The sequence below is a fragment of the Lucilia sericata genome, unplaced genomic scaffold (genome assembly GCF_015586225.1).
Source record: "Lucilia sericata isolate MDLA Ls3-8-SP2 unplaced genomic scaffold, ASM1558622v1 Contig000833F_arrow, whole genome shotgun sequence".
Classification (NCBI taxonomy): Eukaryota; Metazoa; Arthropoda; class Insecta; order Diptera; family Calliphoridae; genus Lucilia; species Lucilia sericata.
This window is the reverse complement of record NW_023994825.1, coordinates 168,502-186,628: the sequence shown is the minus strand read 5'-3', so window position 1 is coordinate 186,628 and position 18,127 is coordinate 168,502. Positions and strand designations below refer to the sequence as shown.

General features: G+C 30.2%; 1 protein-coding gene across 1 annotated transcript; it reads right to left on the bottom strand.

The window, feature by feature from the left end:
* Positions 1-1,658: 1,658 nt before the first annotated feature.
* On the bottom strand, positions 1,659-2,304 carry LOC119608421. The gene is made up of 2 exons (XM_037962842.1): positions 1,997-2,304; positions 1,659-1,908 (listed from the first exon to the last, which is right to left on the bottom strand). Exons 1-2 carry the CDS (start codon positions 2,196-2,198, stop codon positions 1,670-1,672), a joined length of 441 nt encoding a protein of 146 aa, XP_037818770.1. The 5' UTR covers positions 2,199-2,304; the 3' UTR covers positions 1,659-1,669.
* Between the last annotated feature and the right edge of the window lie 15,823 nt (positions 2,305-18,127).

The following is an 18,127-nucleotide window of genomic DNA, read 5'->3' as shown; positions in this document are numbered from 1 at the left end:
AAATATACCTCCGAGGTTTTATTCAACAATGTTCACAATATGTGGGGGTCTTCACCCATAAACTGTGAGGGCCAAAGGTCAAATGTTTCAACATTTGGAAGCTTTCAATGAACCCTATCGAAATATTGTCTATTTTAATGAATTTATTGTATACTAGAGGCGTCCGGTCCGCGTTGCAGACCCTTGATTAGACATGTGGACTCTATACGTATCAAATACCTATGTACCCCTCAAATTTTAAAATAAGGGGTTTAGCAGTTTGGGTATAATTGACTGAAAATTAAAAATTCGACGCCATCTGTCAGACAAATTTTAAACAGGAACACTTCTCGCCATCCCTGAAACATGTATTCGAAATCTTGTTCTATAGTAGTTCCTGATTTTATAGATAGATAGATAGATAGATAGATAGATAGATAGATAGATAGATAGATAGATAGATAGATAGATAGATAGATAGATAGATAGATAGATAGATAGATAGATAGATAGATAGATAGATAGATAGATAGATAGATAGATAGATAGATAGATATATATATATATAGATAGATAGATAGATAGATAGATAGATAGATAGATAGATAGATAGATAGATAGATAGATAGATAGATAGATAGATAGATAGATAGATAGATAGATAGATAGATAGATAGATAGATAGATAGATAGATAGATAGATAGATAGATAGATAGATAGATAGATAGATAGATAGATAGATAGATAGATAGATAGATAGATAGATAGATAGATAGATAGATAGATAGATAGATAGATAGATAGATAGATAGATAGATAGATAGATAGATAGATAGATAGATAGATAGATAGATAGATAGATAGATAGATAGATAGATAGATAGATAGATATAGATAGATATAGATAGATAGATATAGATAGATTATAGATAGATAGATAGATAGATAGATAGATAGATAGATAGATAGATAGATAGATAGATAGATAGATAGATAGATAGATAGATAGATAGATAGATAGATAGATAGATAGATAGATAGATAGATATATATATAGATAGATAGATAGATAGATAGATAGATAGATAGATAGATAGATAGATAGATATATAGATAGATAGATAGATAGATAGATAGATAGATAGATAGATAGATAGATAGATAGATAGATAGATAGATAGATAGATAGATAGATAGATAGATAGATAGATAGATAGATAGATAGATAGATAGATAGATAGATAGATAGATAGATAGATAGATAGATAGATAGATAGATAGATAGATAGATAGATAGATAGATAGATAGATAGATAGATAGATAGATAGATAGATAGATAGATAGATAGATAGATAGATAGATAGATAGATAGATAGATAGATAGATAGATAGATAGATAGATAGATAGATAGATAGACAAACTGAAATCCTACACCTTAATAAATTTTTCTATAGCAACTGGGGTTTTGTACTAATTTTAGAAAGTTTTGGTCTATGGATAGATAGATAGATAGATAGATAGATAGATAGATAGATAGATAGATAGACAAACTGAAATCCTACACCTTAATAAATTTTTCTATAGCAACTGGGGTTTTGTACTAATTTTAGAAAGTTTTGGTCTATAATTACCCATGCCCCTATAAAATCTCTATAATTACACTCATTGCTGTATATTTATCAACATTTCAAATCAAATACAACAAAACAAAACATAATAAAATAATAATAATAATAAAATGCATAAAACATTTTCGATCAGATCTCCTGGCAGAATTTCCAAAATCAAATAGTTCATGTGCATAGTTGCAGGAATCGTAAGCACAATAATGATAGTGTCCAAGTGGTTCGATTTCACGCCCATCAGTAAGTATGTTTTGTCCATGAAAGCATCCTTTACGAACTATATAGTTTCCAAGAATATCACCTAATAATTAATATAGTAAAATAGCTATGAAATTGAATTCTGATTAAGGGAGACAGGGTCAAAATTACAGAATGAAATTTAAACTTACGTGATTGTACTTCAAGTGTAAAACACGCAAATGTGTTTGGACCACACTGTCTTAAATATTTCTTTTGTTTATAAATTATGGTTTTGCAACTGTCATCCGTGGGTGAGCTTCGACATTCATAACATTTATATATTCCGAAAACCTCTGATGTTTTGATCAGAAATATTAGTATACAAATCTTTAAGCCAATAATGTAATTCATGATTAGGTCTTGGACTTGAGATTTCGGATTCTTGATATTTTTATTGTTATTGTTTCTAGTTGTTTAAATATTTTATAAATTATTGAAAATTGACATAAATTGCTATTTCCTTTACTTGAAAATTAAAACAACATTTTTTTTAAAAGACACAGTAAAAAAGTAATTTCATTTGTACAAAATCAGGCCGAAAAAACGATATAGAAACTGCTAAAACTGACGGTTATTCTTACAAGGCCCTACTATAGAAAATTTATTGTGAAGTTTTCTGTTGAAAAGAGATTGTTAACTTTTATATAGAAAACTAAAACTTTTCTGTGGTTTTCTATAGAAAACTGATCGTGAATATTTCTCTAGAAACCTGATCGTGAACTTTTCTATTAAAAACTGATCATGAACGTTTTTTCTAGAAAACAGAGCTTAAATTTTTCTGTAGAACACTATCATTATATGTAAGAATCTTATCTGTAGGAACTTTTCTGTAAAAAACTGATAGTGAACTTTACAGTAGAAAACTGAAAGTGAATTTTTTCTGTGGAAAACAGATAATATCTTTTCTATAGAAAACTGGCCGTGAACTTTTCTGTAGAAAACTGATCGAAAACTATAATGTAGAAAACTGATCGTGAACTTTTCTGTAGAAAACTGATCATGAATCTTTCTGTAGAAAACTAATCGTGAACTTTTCTTTAGAAAACTGATGGTGAACTTTTCTATAGAAAACTGATTGTTAACTTTTCTATTGAATCGTGAACTTCTGCAGAAAACTAATCGTGAATTTTTCTTTAGGAAACTAATCGTGAACTTTTCTATAGAAAAGTGATCGTAAAGGTTTCTGTGGGAAACTGATATTGAACTTTTCTGTAGAAAACTGAAAGTGAATTTCTCTGAGGAAAACTGATTGTAAACTTTTATATAGAAAACTGATTGTGAAATTTTCTGTAGAAAACTGATCGTGAACTTTTATGTAAAAAACTGATCGTGAACTTTTATATAGAAAACTGATCATGAACTTTCATATACAAAACTAATGGAGAACTTTTCTGTAGAAACTGATCGTAAACTTTTCTATGGAAAACTGAATTTTGCATAGAAAATTACTCGTGAACTTTTCTATAAAAAACTTTTGTGGAAAATTGGTTTGAAAACACGCTTCTATGCCTTGCAAAAGCACTTCTCTATAGAAAATTGTCCCGTAAAATGACTTCGATTTAAGTTTCTTTCAAATAAAAAATTTTAATATTTATAGATTTTTTTAATATTTTGTGAAAGTTTTTTTTTACAGAAATTTTATTTAAAATTAATTTAATTTGTTTAAAAGTTTTCTAAAAGATATTTCTTTGCTCTTCTGTCCAAAGCAAATAATACTAAATATGCTAATGCTAATTTTAACTAAATATTTATTTATTTATTTTTTCTACACATTTTTCAACACATAAATTAGTGACGAATTGATTTCGTCATAAACTAACTGTCGGCCTTGAATGACCTTGATCGAGTATTTAAGAATTTCAAATGAAACCAATAGAACAGCAAGCACATTTATTTCCTGTTAAGCAGACAAATAAAAAACCTGATAATAAAGTGTTAAGAATTTAAAAAAAAAAATTAAATTAAAATTGTCTAAAATTTAAAGAATATTTACATACATATTACATAGAAATTTATTAAGAATATAAAAATGATATATACAGCTAAACACCTTTGAACAATTTCAGGAATTTTGGCATTTGAAGGTTAAATATATATATATTTTTTTAATTTTTCAAGTATTTTGTTTGTCATTTATAATTTTAAAAACAAAATAAAACCTCTGTACCTTAATTTGTTTAAACAAATCCTTATTTTATTTAAACAAATCTAAAATATTAAATATTCATTTAAGAAAGTTCTAAAATGCATTTTTAAGCTATGCTTTAGATTTAAATTGATTGTTGTTGTTTTTTCAATTTTATTGTACTTTAAAAAAAAAGCCACCGGAATATTTTTTTGTTGAGCAATTTATTGTATCGAAATGAATAATTTGCGAGTTCAATGTTCTGGTTATTTTAGCGTATATTGAAGGTTATATTATTTATTTATTTATTTATTTGTTGTATTGAATTTTCGCATTTTTTTTATTTAATTTTTTTTTGTTTTATATATCATTCAGAAATACTTTAAAGTCAAATAAAACAAATTAAAAGAAGAAGATACTTTAAAATGAGTGAAGCATTTAAGGTATTTTTAGTGTTTGATCGTTGTCAAATGTAGTATATATTTTTTAAATTTAATAAGTAAACAATTTCATATTTTCTAAAATTAATATATTTTTAAAAACCCATTTAAATGCAAACAGTTTATATTATAAAAATTATATAAAAAACCGAAGATATTTTAAATTTTTTGTCTTTGCGTTGAAGCTTTCTATTTCAAATTAAGAAAAATGGCTTTGCGAAGCCATTTTAATCAAACAAGTTTGGTTGCGAAGAATTTTTGTATAGAAAAATGCTTTTTGCGAGGAAGTTTTTAAAAGAAAAGTTTTTATTTTGCGGCCCAAACTTCCCAAGAAAAGTATCTTCACGAGGCAGTTTTCAATAGAAAAGAGTTTTTGCGAGATTATTTATTATTTAGAAAAGTGTTTTCGTATAAACATTTTCTATCGAAAAGTGTATTTGCTTGACAATTTTCGATAGAAATATCTTTGAGAAACGGCAAATCGGCAAATCGACGGTGACTGCTATTCATCATGTTACGATAAGAATTTAGAAGGTTCTGGGTTCCAAATAAATAGACATACTAGGAGCCTTCGACAATACGTCATATGATGCGATAAAACTTGCATTAAGTAGAAAATGAATTCCTCCTATTGGACACTGGAAATGCTAATATTAAGAGTCATTAAGTTTGACCTTTGTGAAAAATCGAAAACAATATGGGCCTCTAGAGGATGTCCCCAAGGAGGCGTATTAACGCCATCATTACGGACACTAGTCACCATAATGAAAAACTGTAGAAACGGCAAATCTCGTACTGCAATACTTTCGCTACCAAGTAAGGAGTTAAAATGCTGAAATTTGCATACACAATAGCTTTATATGTCATTATTTTAACACGATAATATCATTACAAGCAAGTACTTACCATAATGCCTTACAAGTAATTAGAAACAATATGGGCCTCTAGAGGATGTCCCCAAGGAGGCGTATTAACGGCATTATTATGGACCCTGGTCACCGATAGCCTACTTGAAAAACTTAAAGATTAAGGTTTCCGTACATATTGTGTACTATTTACTAGAGATCTACGTCTCTAAAACTTATTGAGTCGACTCTAAACTGGTCTATTATTAGGTTCTCTGAGGAAGTCAAATACTTAGATATCATGCTCATCAAGACCCTAAATTGAAACTTACAAGTATCCAGTACGATCAAAAGAGCCATTACAGCATTATATGCCTGTCAGAGTCTATTTAGTAGTATTTGCTAGTAGTAGTCTAAATCGAATATTCTCTCATGGACTTTTAATATCATAATAAAGCCCATTCTGACTTATGATATTTTAGCCAGGTGGAAAAAGTTAAAGCAGCCCACCACTCGGGCTTCTCTGGACAAACTTTAACGTCTCGTTTGTGTTTCTATAACGGGGGCCATGAGAACATTTCCTACATATGCCATTGGGGTTATTCTTCTCATTCCACCTTTGAATATTCTTATTAAAGCATCTTCATCTGTGCTTTATTGTCATATGAAGTTAGGTTGGGTGTTGTAATAGACTGTGTGCCATCACTGAACGAACTCAGTTGTGTTTACAACAAATTAACATTATGTTGGATATCCCACCATCGAGGTCACTCTGGCAACAAACGGGCGGACTGCCTAGCACTTAGTGGCCCTTAACCATTCTTTGGTATTCCACAAGGATACGCGAAGCGAGGGTCGAATAGGAATTGGCTCGCCACAGGTCTAAATCCCAAAAGTTGTTAACGCTCAACAAAAGTGATCTTAGAGTACTAACGGGACTATTCACGAGAGACTGTGGTCTCCATATCACCAATTCATCCTAGGAATATCGAAGCTACGTAGATTTTGTGACTGTCAGGATATATTTAACTTCTCACCAATCAAACCTGTTTTTTTCATGCGTGAGTTAAACCTGTTATGATCCGAATCAACACAGCAAATATCTGGTAATGACTTGTACTTACTCAACAACATACTTTTCAATGACAACTACTTTCTTTGTAAGCAAGATTACAAGTACTTCTTTAAATCGCTTTTTCTAAGCGAGCGTGATAAGTATTTGCCTCCAATGTCATCAACGTGTTAAAATAATAGATTAAAATATTAATGAGAAAGCTGTGAAAAGAGGTTTATTAGCTTTTTAACTCATTACTGTACAATGTAAGTTTTTCCTGGAAGAGTCGTGGTGTGTCTTAGCGAGGGGGTTTTCTATAGAAAAGTTTTTTTCTATTTAAAGTAGATTTGACACAATTTCAATTTAATCGGCTTTGTTTGAGGCAAAAATTTGTCAAATCATTGAATGGATCTTGTAGGGGGTATGTATGTATGTATATTGGTTTAAAATGGCTCATAATCTTAAATATAAAAATTTAATTATTTTCATTTTATTCTTAATACAAATTTAAAAATACTTAATTTAAATCAGATTGCTAGACTAAATAATTGTTTGTGTAAAATATAAAATTCCAAAGTTCTAGGGCATTGAATGAAAAAAAAAAAAAACAGGAGATTTTTGCAGACGTAAACACAACTAAGACCGCTATAAAAAAATTGCTTGTGTTCTTGATTTGAAAAAATAATATCACACCCATGAAATACATCACTTGAACTTTCTTATCAATAAAAATGTTTCTTAATTTAAATTTTTTTCTTATAATTAAAAATCAGAACAAGAAGCAAAAAAAAAAAAACAACCATTAATATGCAATTATAAAACACAGACGACATCTCGACATATTTCAAAATATTTTGATATTTATTTTTGGAACTGATAGTTGAGAAGTAAAAAAGAAACCTGTAGTCTATTACCGTCTGATAAGAAACTAGCAGCATGAGTGTGTATTTTTTTTTAAATTTAATATTTTTAAAGCAAAACAAATTTTTATTGAAATAGAGTTTTTAAAAAAGGATTCTTTTAACAGAAATCTTAGTAGAAATTGCTTGTTGTTGCTTCTTCTTATAAAGACAATTGCTGGTAATTGTAATTTTTACGCCTTCTATTGAACATTTCGTTCCATTTCCACACATTTTGTTCGTGTGGTTTTTGTATGTGATGTGGCTGGCAGTTTGTAGAACAACTTATGGTCATAAACATACATATGTGGGGGTTTTCATTAAAGTTAGCAGTTTTAAAATGTAGAAATATCAAATCTCGGACTCCAAAACTTTCATTACCAAGTAAGGAGTTCAAATTCTGAAATTTGCTTACAATAATAGCTTTATATGTCATTATTTTAACACACATTACAGGCAAGTACTTACCATTACAGGCAAGTACTTACCACAATCCCTTACAAGTAATTAGACAAATAAGTCAATATAAATCGTATGACTTAAACAGCTTCCATAACTTCACAGAGAAGAGAAGAAGTAAAGTATTTATATAACACATTATTAATAAGGCGTTATTAAACTGCTTATATGTAATCAGGGCGATATTTAGTAGTCATTGAAAAGTATGTTAATATATAAGTGGTTACAATTGAAAGTCATTAGGTGGTATATTATTTTGATTCGGATTTGGAGCGAAAAAAAAAAAATTATAGAAAATTACTTAATGCCCAAACCTATGGAAACCCCCACATGTAACACAGTTTACTAAAACAACAATATTCATTTGGGAGTAAACTGAGCGACGTCTACAGCGTTAAAGTCGATGACTATGTTAAGGCGGCATCTCAATAAGTTCATTGAGTTCCCAGTGCGTCAAATCTACTAAAAACCTCCGTATATGTATGAGAGTTCCGTTGGTGGGGTGTAAGTGCCCGATTTTGAAAGTTAGTGTGTATGTATGTGTGTGTGGTGGGTTACAGAGTCAATGTGGTTTTTAATCGGTAAATGTTGGTTTTTTTGTTGTGGTACAGAAGCAAATTTAAGTCGAATTGTATTCGTATTTAACTCTAGTAGGTTGATTATTGTGTTTGGGATTTTTTTTTTCGAATAATTTTTTACATTTTGTTTATACATGTGATTTTGCTAAGCTGTTGAAGCGATGCCTAAATGAAGTCATGCAATACGAATATGCAGCGCACATATGTGTTTGGTGGAGGGAAAACGAAACGAATAAATAAAATTTTATTCAGCAGAGCTTATAAAGAATTTTGCACACCATTTCCCATGCAGGTGGATTTTAAATCAAATTAAATATAATAAAAATTCCCTAATATTAAAGCTTTTTTTTTTAAAAATTAAATTACAAATTAGTTTAAATTCTTTCCTTACACACAAAATAAAAATTTTAATCCTTACAACCTACTAAAAACATTGTTGTTGTAACAACTTGTAATAAAAGTTCTTGTAATCATTTACTTATTCTCTTTGTGGCATTAAATAATTCAATTCGATTGCTTAGCTGGTGGTCGTGTTTTATTTGTTGCTTTTTTGTATGTGTTTTAACAATTGTTTATTGATCATAATTATTGAACGCTTCATTAGCCAACCGCATATGAACTGGCAAAGAAAGAAAAAGGCCATTTGCCGTCAAATGTAACGTACTTGTCCATACACTTGTAGTTACAACTATCGTTCAACGTAACAGCAGCAATTCAGTCAACCAAATTATATTTACCACCTTAAACATGCAATCAAAGTGCTATGAACAGAACTTATTTTATAGTTTTTTTACATCTATTTAAAAAACCCAGTATTTCTGAAGATTGTTGTCAATCTGGAGATTGTTGAAAGTTCCACGGTTTTCATCTTAAGCCTCCAGGAACTGAGATCGATCTCAAACCATTAATATTAATTTCAAATTTACTTTTATACAATAATAATAAAGAATAGATTCTACAAACCGTCTTACAAAGTCTAACACTGACTACACTACAGATTACTAAGGAACACTAAAGTAACCATTTATTGAAATGTGAGAAATGTTAGTGAAAATTGTTCTAAGAAAATTGCCCTTTAAGTCATAGGCAAGATAGCTAATCAATTTGTTTGTGGCGAATTAGTTTTAACAAACACTGCAGGGTTTATAAAGATATCTGTAATGAATGTGTATTACATACATATGTGTGTAAATAATTGTGATTGCAGAACATTGACATCAAGGACAGGTGTTTTTTATAAAATTATTGATATTTTTAGTTGTGTTTTAAACACTAGTGTGTAATATATATTTTAATTAATTACAATAAACGTATAAATAATAACGTTACTTAAGAATTTGCTACCTTTAATAGTAGTAAATCCTTTAATACGAATATAGTTTAAAATGTGTGTAAAACATTCACCCAATCAATTGACAATAATTTCAAAAGTGTCTTCGAAATCTTTTCCTTAAGGTATCAAAAATATCTTCTGAGGTAAATCAAACTTAAGAAGGCCACATCGCAAAAGTAAAATATTTTCAAATTTTGCTAATGAGTAATATAGTTATTTCATACATTACTTGGTAATGAGTGGTCATTAAAAATAACTTTAATTGGTTTAAATAAGGAATTAGTTGGTGGTATTAACCCTAGACGTTTTTTGAATAAATATTGTACTAAAAACCGAAACACCCTAAAAAACGATTTTGCATATCCGATGTGTTGCTGGAACATTATAAAAGAACTTAATTTTTGCAAATAAACCATGAAATGAATCCGTTACGATAGGCCGACAGTTAGAGATTGAATGTAAAGCCCAACCAACCAGCAAAATCGACGCCAAAGTCCCTTTATTTGTTGTTGCTCAAAGCTCTTGGGTTATGGCAGCACTTGGGTTATGGATAAAGAAACCTTGATAGCTGTGTATAAAGCGATTGGTCGGCCAGTGATTTATTACGCTGCTCCCGTGTAGTCACCTTCGCTCAGTGATACCCTTTGGAGAAACATTCAAAGCTGTCAAAACGCTGCCCTAAGGACTTTAAGGGGTTGCTTACAAATTACCTCGGAACATAATCTTCACAAGGAAACTTCTAGACAAGGAACATAATTTCATTTAGACTAAACAGTTCCTCTTGGGATGCCATCGGAGGAGTCAACCCACAACTTTAACATCATACAGTTGGATACTACCCTGAGCATGTAAGGAAGGATCTTCATATATTCGAGAAGAACATACACAGTTATGTGATAGATCACTTCTCGTATACAGCAACTTTGAAAAACATTCGTAGATACGCCATCAATTCCGTGGTCGCATGAATGTCGTACTTGGAGGTTGTCTTCTACTCATAGCAGATACAGAAGAAAACGTGCCGCGAAAAACAAGAATAGTTCTAGCAGAACTAAGATCGGAACAGGCTAAACGCCTACTGGTCACGCATAGACCGTGCCGTCGCCAATGAATATCCAGCATGTGGTCAAGGTCCCCACGATTCCTACCATATATTCAACTGCTTAACCAACCCTACTTCACTTTGTCCAATGGATTTATGGACACATCTAGAAGTAGCACAATTTTTAGGCTTTGCTATTGATGTGGAACCCCCCAACTAGATGGCGTTAAGGAAATGCTCTGTATTCGGTGGAACCAAAATAATTAAATCTATTATGAGCTGCTAAAATCCACCCAGATCAAATCAAGGAACCTATACCGAATGCAATTGATTCGTTAGAAGCGAGCATTGAGAAAAAAGCCCAAAATATGCCGCCAGACATAGAAGAACCCACATATACATAAACGTAAAAATTATTTTAAAAGAAATGCAGACCCTGCCCGTTCGGTTAACCCGTTCAGATCGAAGCGGAACGCTTCACTTCAGAACAAATTAACCGAAAGTGGATTGATTTATTCTTGGTCTCAAAATATTAGCCTATATGTATTGTCAAAATGTTGGGAAAAGGTTATATCTAGCAATGGCCTAATGATTTCACACTCCTGGAATACAGATATTTCTTGCGAAGCCAGACTTTATTGAGAAAATTTTTGATCAATTCCAAAATTTTCCAATACAGACATTTCTGCGATTTTATGGATATCTTTGCAGTTATCACTTGAGAATATCCATTAAATTTTCCTATATTTATATAAATTACTAAAACAATATACTACATACTTTCCCAAAAAAACCTTCAAAATTTCCCAATTTTAAAGTGAATGAAACTTAAATGAATGCGTAACCATAATCATCACTTCATTTCCTTCTACGCAAATCACAAATTGCAAAACCACAAGCAAATAGTAGTAGAAATTCTCAAAATATTGTGTAAATATGTTTATAATTTTCAGAATTTTTATTAAAAGTTCAAAGTTATTGACACGAAAGCAAAATCAATGAAGTTGTTTTTCAAATATTTATTAAAGTTGTATGCAAACAGCATAAATGTTAACATAAATATACACACAAACACGCTCATGAACACACAAATTCTCACAGATATTAAGTCAACAAACTTTTGATTTGCATTGTCTGACATTGAAAAGCATTTGAAGCGCATGCGCATGGTTCTGTGTTTCAACGGAAAAAACAAAAAAAAATTTAAACTTTATAAAGTTCGTTCAACTAATTGTTAAATAATAAACAGCCCGCAGAGGAAACTTGTCTTACGCTTTTTTTTTTGTTTTTTTTTAATTTTATGAGTGTGTCACTGTAGCGTTTTTTTTTATTTTGCCCGGTTGCCTTTTTTGTTCACAAAATTCTCACAAATTGTCGATAACGTGACAAAGAGTAGTGTTTTTATATAAATAAATAGTTTGTAAATAATATTTATTTTTAAATGTTTTTGGAATAAAATCTATAATTATGTATGCAAATGAGTGTTTTCATGCATGTGTTCCACGATGACAAGTATGAACATGAGCATGAGCATGAGCAAAGTCATTTTAGTTTTTATTTAAATAATATTCAGCCTATAAAACGTGATGATTTTTAATTATTATTATTTTAAATGTTATTAATGTTCGTGTGTGTGTGTGTTGTTGTGTAGTTTATTTTATTCATATTCTGTTTATTCAATGAAATAACAAATTCAAGAAGTCTTTTTTTTTCCACTAAGTAGCTCTATGTTATAAATGAATTCTTATAAGTACTGACAACAATAACAATTATTGACAAACATACCAACAAATACATATCTAAAGTATTTACTATTTAAATACTTTAATCTACAAGTAGTATGTCGGTCGGTCTGTTGTATGAACAAACATACATATATATATATGCATGTTAATGAAGTTCAAACCACCAGAGATCTGTTTGCTACAAACGTACTCGTACATTATAATCATCACAGCACGTTCATTCGCGTGGCCATGACCATCAATAATACCTGCTAGTCATTGACTGATATTGTATTTTTATTTTGTAAAAAAAATTTAAAAAAAATTCGAATTGTTTGCAAGAGTTTTTTTTCTTGTTAAATTACGAGTGTCGGATTAAACTTAATAAATAAATTGAATTCATATATAGTATTAACAATATTTATAAAGATTCATATTTATATTTGTGGATGCATTAAAAAATAATCTACACAGCTTCTTAAAGATCATAATAAAAATAATAATTAACAATTAAGAAATATTTTAAAGGACTTTTTCAGAAATCCCACACACTGAGTTCAAAACGATAAAGTTAAAATAGTGTCTGTAGGATGGCCACCTTTATTTAAAGTAGGTTTTACTCCAATAAAGTGCCTAGAAATTCGAAATGAGTCAATTCATGTGAAAATTAAAATCAATTCCACTAGTCTATAGTCTAGTCTATAGTCTAGTCTATAGTCTAGTCTATAGTCTAGTCTATAGTCTAGTCTATGGTCTAGTCTATAGTCTAGTCTATAGTCTAGTCTATAGTCTAGTCTATAGTTTAGTCTATAGTCTAGTCTATAGTCTAGTCTATAGTCTAGTCTATAGTCTAGTCTATAGTCTAGTCTATAGTCTAGTCTATAGTGTAAGTCTATAGTCCTAGTCTATAGTCTAGTCTATAGTCTAGTCTATAGTCTAGTCTATAGTCTAGTCTATAGTCTAGTCTATAGTCTAGTCTATAGTCTAGTCCTATAGTCTAGTCTATAGTCTAGTCTATAGTCTAGTCTATAGTCTAGTCTATAGTCTAGGGTATAGTCTAGTCTATAGTCTAGTCTATAGTCTATATAGTCTAGTCCTAGTAGTCTAGTCTACTATAGTCTAGTCTATAGTCTAGTCTATAGTCTAGTCTATAGTCTAGTCTATAGTCTAGTCTATAGTCTAGTCTATAGTCTAGTCTATAGTCTAGTCTATAGTCTAGTCTATAGTCTAGTCTATAGTCTAGTCTATAGTCTAGTCTATAGTCTAGTCTATAGTCTAGTCTATAGTCTAGTCTATAGTCTAGTCTATAGTCTAGTCTATAGTCTAGTCTATAGTCTAGTCTATAGTCAGTCTATAGTCTAGTCTATAGTCTAGTCTATAGTCTAGTCTATAGTCTAGTCTATAGTCTAGTCTATAGTCTAGTCTATAGTCTAGTCTATAGTCTAGTCTATAGTCTAGTCTATAGTCTAGTCTATAGTCTAGTCTATAGTCTAGTCTATAGTCTAGTCTATAGTCTAGTCTATAGTCTAGTCTATAGTCTAGTCTATAGTCTAGTCTATAGTCTAGTCTATAGTCTAGTCTTAGTCTAGTCTATAGTCTAGTCTATAGTCTAGTCTATAGTCTAGTCTAGTCTAGTCTAGTCTAGTCTATAGTCTAGTCTAGTCTAGTCTAGTCTAGTCTATAGTCCTAGTCTAGTCTAGTCTAGCTAGTCCTAGTCTATAGTCTAGTCTATAGTCTAGTCTATAGTCTAGGCTAGTCTATAGTCTAGTCTAGGCTATAGTCTAGTCTAGGTCTAGTCTAGTCTAGTCTAGTCTAGTCTAGTCTAGTCTAGTCCTAGTCTAGTCTAGTCTAGTCTAGTCTAGTCTAGTCTAGTCTTAGTCTTAGTCTATAGTCTATATAGTATAGTCAGTCTATAGTCTAATAGTAGTCTAAGTCTATAGTCTAGTCTATAGTCTAGTCTATAGTCTAGTCTATAGTCTAGTCTATAGTCTAGTCTATAGTCTAGTCTATAGTCTAGTCTATAGTCTAGTCTATAGTCTAGTCTATAGTCTAGTCTATAGTCTAGTCTATAGTCTAGTCTATAGTCTAGTCTATAGTCTAGTCTATCTATAGTCTAGTCTCTATAGTCTAGAGTCTAGGCTAGTCTATAGTCTAGTCTAGTCTATAGTCTAGTATAGTCTATAGTCTAGTCTATAGTCTAGTCTATAGTCTAGTCTATAGTCTAGTCTAGTCTATAGTCTAGTCTAGTCTAGTCTAGTCTAGTCTAGTCTAGTCTAGTCTAGTCTAGTCTAGTCTAGTCTAGTCTAGTCTATAGTCTAGTCTAGTCTATAGTCTAGTCTAGTCTAGTCTAGTCTAGTCTATAGTCTAGTCTATAGTCTAGTCTATAGTCTAGTCTAGTCTATAGTCTAGTCTAGTCTAGTCTAGTCTAGTCTAGTCTAGTCTATAGTCTAGTCTAGTCTATAGTCTAGTCTAGTCTATAGTCTAGTCTAGTCTATAGTCTAGTCTAGTCTATAGTCTAGTCTATAGTCTAGTCTATAGTCTAGTCTATAGTCTAGTCTATAGTCTAGTCTATAGTCTAGTCTATAGTCTAGTCTATAGTCTAGTCTATAGTCTAGTCTATAGTCTAGTCTATAGTCTAGTCTATAGTCTAGTCTATAGTCTAGTCTATAGTCTAGTCTATAGTCTAGTCTATAGTCTAGTCTATAGTCTAGTCTATAGTCTAGTCTATAGTCTAGTCTAATAGTCTAGTCTATAGTCTAGTCTATAGTCTAGTCTATAGTCTAGTCTATAGTCTAGTCTAGAGTCCTAAGTCTATAGTCTAGTCTATAGTCTAGTCTATAGTCTAGTCCTATAGTCCTCGTCTATAGTCTCGTCTATAGTCTAGTCTATAGTCCTAGTCTATAGTCCTAGTCTATAGTCTAGTCTGGTCAGTCTAGTCTAAGTAGTCTAGTCTAGTCTAGTCGAGTCTATAGTCTATAGTCTATAGTCTATAGTCTAGTCCTATAGTCTTAGTCCTATAGTCTATAGTCCTAATAGTCTATATCAGTCTAGTCTATAGTCTATCGAGTCTATAGTCTAGTCTATTCTAGTCTATAGTCTAGTCTATAGTCTAGTCTATAGTCTAGTCTATAGTCTAGTCTATAGTCTAGTCTATAGTCTAGTCTATAGTCTAGTCTACAGTCTAGTCTAAGCTAGTCATAGTCTAGTCTATAGTGTAGTCTATAGTCTAGTCTATAGTCTAGTCTATAGTCTAGTCTATAGTCTAGTCTATAGTCTAGTCTATAGTCTAGTCTATAGTCTAGTCTATAGTCTAGTCTATAGTCTAGTCTATAGTCTAGTCTATAATCTAGTCTATAGTCTAGTCTATAGTCTAGTCTATAGTACAGTCTATAGTATAGTCTATAGTCTAGTCTATAGTCTAGTCTATAGTCTAGTCTATAGTCTAGTCTATAGTCTAGTCTATAGTCTAGTCTATAGTCTAGTCTATAGTCTAGTCTATAGTCTAGTCTATAGTCTAGTCTATAGTCTAGTCTATAGTCTAGTCTATAGTCTAGTCTATAGTCTAGTCTATAGTCTAGTCTATAGTCTAGTCTATAGTCTAGTCTATAGTCTAGTCTATAGTCTAGTCTATAGTCTAGTCTATAGTCTAGTCTATAGCCTATTCTATAGCCTAGTCTATACTCTAGTTTAGTCTAGTCTATAGTCTAGTCTATAGTCTAGTCTATAGTCTAGTCTATAGTCTAGTCTATAGTCCATTCTATATTCTAGTCTATAGTCTAGTTTATAGTCTAAACTATCTAAACAATTTTTGAAAAAAAATCCTGTATGACCAAAATGTCCACCTTTGACCCTCTCTAACTTCGGCAGCTTTTGACCAATAGAGCTGAAAATTTGTTTCTAACCTACTTTCATATTTGGCTTTTTGGGTTGGGTTATTTGAAATTGCCCATATATAAAAACATGTTGTTAATTTGCAAGTCTATGATTTCCACAATATTTTCGTGACATTACAAATCATTCAATCATGTCGATGCATTTAATAATTACTAAACCCATTTATTTACCCACATGAACAAACATTTTAAATTCATTAGAACTCAAATATTCTGGGAAATCAAAATCAATTAAATAGAATTCTTGGAATAACATATTATTACACTTTATTTAAATTTATAATTCGAATTTAACTTTAAATATAACAACTACTAAAGCCCTTTTATAAAACTAAAACGTTTTTAGCCTAAAATTCCAAAAAAAAAAAACTCAATAAAAAATTGATCACCTTGTAAAGCACGTGACTAAATGAATAGAATTTTAAATAAAACGTAATAAATTATTACAGCTATTACAACTAAATAATTAATAAATTTTGTTTTTTTTAAAAAACAAATTTTTGTTTTATTTTTGAAATACCAATGAACAGCAAAAGATACTTTAAGTTGTAGTGGCAGCACTTGCTGCAGAAATCTAAAACAAATCCGCTACTTCCTGTTTTGTTTCACGTAAAACTATTTAATGGAAATTGTTACAAATCGTTAGAAAACATTTAACAATAATAAATAAACAAATAAAATACTTGAACAGAAATTTATTTATTGGAACGTTCTACTTAAAATAGAACGTGTTGTTTTTGTAGTAAATTTGGTTTTTTTTATTTGTTTTGATATTGAATGAATTTATATTTTTTATTATTATTCTGAAACTAAAACACTCGTACCAGACAATTTAGTACTTTTTTGTTTCTGTTAATATTGGAGCGTAATTTGCTAATGGGTTATTGGAATGAATAGCTCTATGGATGTATGTATGTATATTGTTTTACTTTTTATATTTTATTTATTTTTAACGTGACCCATTAATTTTTTGTGATTTGCAAAACTCTAGAAAATAAATTATTTTAACGTTTTTCTGTGTTATGTACTCATAGTTAGTATTTTTTGTTTATTTTGTACTTGTACGGTGTTTTTTTTTTCTGAATATAAAACAAAAGTAATGCGTAGTTAAAAGTTATATTTTAACTTATATTCACTTCAGGCTTCAATAACGGAGGAATCAGGTTTAGTCATAATAACATCAATCATGTCATATACTATTTCCATTCCAAATCTATTCATTTTTAGCAAGTTCGATTTATACTCCTATAATGTAAATTTAAAACAGATTTTAAATTTACATTTCTATTAACGTTCATAAACACTAATTTGCTAAATAAAATAATAAACGTCTCGAGACCTTATTAAATAAAATTTGCATAAACCGCCAACTCTATAAAGTATAAATTCATTCATTCAGACTAAATGACCCATAATTTTCAAAGTCCCCCTCCTCCACACAAAATTAAATATTTCAAAAAAAGTTATAATAATCGTAAACCAATATCAAAAAAATTCGTAATTCTCATATTAGTAAGTTTTAAATTATCATCTAGTGAAAAGTCAATAAACACAATAACACACCCCTTAATTGCGGAAAAACACCACACTGAGTCTAATCTACAATTTTAGAAACTGAAACCGAAATAAAATAATATAAAATGTGTTAATATTGTTTAATCAAATAACAAACATTTACATTTTGTTTAAATACTCAATGTCTAACGTTCGTGCGTGTGTTTTAATATTCACTCGAAATAAAATGTTTGATTTGAAAAACAAACAAACATTTTTATAAAGTTTTATTTAATGAAAGGAAAATTCCATTCTATTCAAAAATGTTTGTTGATAATTACTGACCCAATTAACATTTTGTTATACTTAAGTTACCGTAAAGTTCTATATTTTT